The sequence below is a fragment of the Etheostoma cragini genome, chromosome 14, assembly GCF_013103735.1.
Source record: "Etheostoma cragini isolate CJK2018 chromosome 14, CSU_Ecrag_1.0, whole genome shotgun sequence".
Taxonomy (NCBI): domain Eukaryota; kingdom Metazoa; phylum Chordata; class Actinopteri; order Perciformes; family Percidae; genus Etheostoma; species Etheostoma cragini.
The window spans coordinates 23,052,871-23,057,220 of record NC_048420.1 but is presented as its reverse complement, the minus strand read 5'-3'; the positions used below and the strand labels follow the sequence as shown (position 1 = coordinate 23,057,220).

The following is a 4,350-nucleotide window of genomic DNA, read 5'->3' as shown; positions in this document are numbered from 1 at the left end:
CAGAGCACTGGAGCATGGTGCTGCTGATGCAAAGTGGCTCTCTATGGAAATGCTCTGACTGACTCCAACAGGGACTTGTTAATAGTAATTGTAAATCACGTACAATTAGAAAATGTAATTCCAGAAATGTGTGCCATTGACAAACATATGTAACACCTTTAAGGGGGTGCAGGTTTAACTTAAACTGCAATCTTTTGATCCTGTTTGAATTAAACCATTGATTGCACACATGGTGATAATTTTTCAAGTGAAGAAAGTCGGTTTGTGGCAGGTCTCAGCAGCCATAGATACAGTAGTACCTTGTGATGTTGGGGATTAAACCCTAACACATCAAAGGGACAAAAGGTCATTTTTAAACTGTATATCTTCATCTTTAGTACTGAAACCTGTCTGTTGTCATGCTTCAGCAGTGATGCACATCTGTTGCCATGGTACTGAGCCCAGAGAGGGAAGTGAAACATTTAAAAACCTGTTTCATCGAATCTGACAGTGTTTCCCAGTCCTGACCTGACTCTCACGCTGATCCTGATCTCAGTCTGCACTCTGCAACTTTTCCTCAGATTCATCATATTTTCTGTTGCTTGTAGAAACGCAGATATTCTCTGTATGTCTGTAAAAATAAACTACAGATATGTAATCTTAAAACGCTTGAATCTGAAAGTACTGGAGGTTATGTAATACAACGCAACTTAGCCCTGAAGAAAATGTACTTTAAACTAGTTCTTTGTGTTATTTTTCCCATTATCACTCAGTCAAAGTGGATATTAAAATCAATATCAATGGCAAAGATCTTCAACAGGGGGTCCATGACCCCTAGTGGGTCCTCAGAGTCAGTACAGGGTTTGTTTTGTTCAAAAATTAAAATGTCTGAAAATACACATTGATATTGGAATCAAACCATCTCTATGAATAAGCATGGTAAGAATCATCAGATCAGTTGTGTCAATGTATATTATTACAAGAATCACTGATGTTGCGGTTTTAATTGAAAAACAGAAGATTCATTAAATCCACAAAGACTTGGTCTAAACCTGGTAGCTCAGCCTGTTGAGCATGCGCCCCACATGTGTCCAACCCAAGGCCTGCGGGCCGAACCCGGCCCCTTGCAGGTTTAAACGTGGCCCGATTATTAATTTAGGTTCACAATATATTTCATCGTGTGCCAAACAAAAAGGACAGGAAACTTTTTTTAATCTGCAGTTACATGCGACTCAAAGCTGAATTTAGCTGATCTTCCGACTTTAGGGCTCAGAACTTCCCCCAGAAGGAGAGTTTCCATGTTCAGAGTGTGTCGAGCAGGTGGCTGTGAGTCGGACGTGGGGGAGCCTGCTTTAAAAACGCCAAAAGTTGACAAAAAGCAAAAAGAAATGACAAAAAAATGCAACAAACGTCAAAAAAAGCGATAACGCAGTATAATACGGTCAAAGATATTTGACTTTTCTCAATAAAAACATGTCAATAAACTCTGCATCTCTGGCCCCGGGTGTGATTCAGCTGTTTTTCTCACCCACTCATGACAGCCCTAAAACACTGGTGAGCTCTGCTGCCCTCTGTGTCGCGTTATAGATGTAACAGTGCTGCTCTCTGGTGGAATGATTATGATAGATAGATAGATAGATAGATAGATAGACAGATAGACAGATAGCTAGATATGTAGATTGATAGACTTTTTTAATTGTTTTAAGAACGTTTTTTTTGTATTATGTATACATATGTATGTAATTTGACCCTGTTTTTTGAAGTTTTTATAACAGAAATATGGGTTTCTTTCAAACTAAATTTCCCCAAAAATAACATAACACTAAAATAAATTTTGATGATCACTACTTTCATGGTTTACCCCAGGTCAAAATCTGTCATAACACGTAATATGTCCCCTTGATCTTAACTATTAGTCAACATAATTCAGAATTTCTAAAAATTGTACTCAACAATTTGGCATAATTTCATGTAAATGAGGTGCAGCGACCACACATTTCAGACAGAAGTGTAAAATGAGTGATGGGAATAAGCTGGAATCAAGTTGTCTAAGAAGACGTGAGACAGAAACGGGGGATAATCTACAGGCTACTTTATGCTTGATAAACCAGGTCAATTTTGGTCGATAGGAAGACAATACAAAGGTTAATAAAGGACGTTTCATTGGCCCTATGTCCTATGCCCTATGGCGAGACGAAGGCGGTCGCCAGGGAGACCCGTGGACTGACATTTTAATCTCCCAATCCTACTCTGCCGCATTATTCTAGCTTGATTTTAGTTGGTTGTGTTTTTTGCTTTCAATGTCTGTTAAGGAGGAACTCTTGGTTGTTTTATCTCTCCAACTGGTTGTACTCACTGTTTTAAATATCACTGGTTTTAACTGCTCTCCCCCGACATAAAGGAACTTTTAATCTTTTATCCCAAACTTGAACCTCTGTAGTTTTTAAGAGGACCTAGTCCTAATCCTGAGTCATTTCTAGGTGGTGTTGCCGACCCCCGTTTTCAACTTATTCACGCCTAGCACGTCTCACATGTTGAGCTCTCTGTTTTAGCTTCAGAGGGAGGCATCGCACTTCTGTTCCATCTTTGTTGGGAGTCGCACATGTGCCGTACCTAGGTAAGGACTACTAGCCAGTCAGAAGCAGAGTATGAGGGCCCTGACAGTACCTAGGTAAGGACTACTAGCCAGTCAGAAGCAGAGTATGAGGGCCCTGACAGTACCTAGGTAAGGACTACTAGCCAGTCAGAAGCAGAGTATGAGGGCCCTGACAGTACCTAGGTAAGGACTACTAGCCAGTCAGAAGCAGAGTATGAGGGCCCTGACAGTACCTAGGTAAGGACTACTAGCCAGTCAGAAGCAGAGTATGAGGGTCCTGACAGTACCTAGGTAAGGACTACTAGCCAGTCAGGAGCAGAGTATGAGGGCCCTGACAGTACCTAGGTAAGGACTACTAGCCAGTCAGAAGCAGAGTGTGAGGATGTGCTATGCTAGCAGCTAGGTGAGCATTATAACTACAACAGAGCTGTTTGGAGCAGTGGGTTAACAGTGTTATTTGTTGAAGATGGTATGTCCCTTTGCGGGGGGGGACTTTGGGCTTTTTATAACCTGCACAAAAAAATATATACAACACAAAGGCAAAAAGCATAATATGAGCACTTTATTCATTGCAAACTGGATATCTTTCGGTTTTTGGACAGTTGGTTGAACAAAAAAAAGACCTTTGACATCAACTTAGACTCTGGCAAAATGGAATAGACGTTTTCTTTTGTTCTCCAAACAATTAAAGCAACAATATACCGATTAATAATTAATAATTGATGCATTGAAATATCAATGTAATCTCTAGGCGACAGGGTTACCTGTGGATACGGGAGCCAGAAAACGCTCACATGGGTCATATTTAGACGACATTGACAAACAACTTCATTCATTCAGTTTGGAGGACTTGCTGGCCAGTCTGTGTGCTCCTCGTGTGTCTGTCTCCTCCCTCTCTCCCTCTCTCTCTCCCTCTCTCTCTCTCTTCCGTCCTCCCTCACTTCTCTCTCTCCTGCTGCCGTCCGTCCTTGTTGATGACGTTTTTGAAGAGCGTGAGCAGCGGCCTCTGCCTGCGCTCGTCCCAGCTCTTCATGAAGCCGCCGTAGCGCTTGCTGGCCGGCGGGCTGCCCCAGCGGAAGTGCTTCATCTTGTACGTGCCGTCTTTCTTCTCGTGGACGTCACCCGGGATCTGGTCCTGCTCCTCTTCCGCCACCTCCTGCACCCTCTCCTCCTCCGCCTCCTCCTCCTCCTCCTCCTGCGCCTCCTCTGTTGCTGCCATCTTACCGGCGAGCTCCCGCTTCCTCACGTCTTCGGGGAACAGCAGCTCGGCGGACTCTTCCTCCATGCCGTCGGAGGTCAGGACTTTGACCGGGCGGCGCTTTCGCCCGACGGGCTTCCCCCAGCGGAAGTGCTCCATGGAGTAGGAGCGCTTGGCCTGGGGGGAGGAGAGGAAGGAGGAAGTGGGGGATAAAAGCGAGAGGGGAGGCAGAGACTCGGTGTCTGACGGAGGAGGAGGAGGCTGGAGGTGGGCTTCGCCCGGGATGACGGGCCTCTCGGCGGTGAGGGCGGAGCGACACAGCTGGATGCACTCCTGCAGGGGGAGACAGGGGGGGGGGGGGGGGGGGGGGGGGGGGGGGGGGGGAGTAGTTTTCAGATCCTTTAATTAAGTAAAAGTACTAATACTATACTGTAAAATGTATGGTTTCATGGTTGCAGCTTTCGCCATGGTCCCGCTACACGTTCTGCGATGACATGTTACGTCCTGCTGTGCCCTGCTACGTCCTGCGACATCCTGCTACGTCCTGCTACATCCTGCTACGTCCTGCTACATCCTG

At 45.0% G+C, this 4,350-nt stretch overlaps 1 protein-coding gene across 1 annotated transcript; it reads right to left on the bottom strand.

Annotated features, from left to right (window-relative positions):
* Nucleotides 1–3,128: 3,128 nt before the first annotated feature.
* LOC117957198 (pro-opiomelanocortin-like) lies at nt 3,129–4,118 on the bottom strand (the record flags this gene model as incomplete). Its single annotated transcript, XM_034892794.1, has 1 exon — nt 3,129–4,118. A coding segment is annotated over one exon (606 nt), but the record flags the coding sequence as incomplete, so codon positions are not given.
* Nucleotides 4,119–4,350: the final 232 nt, after the last annotated feature.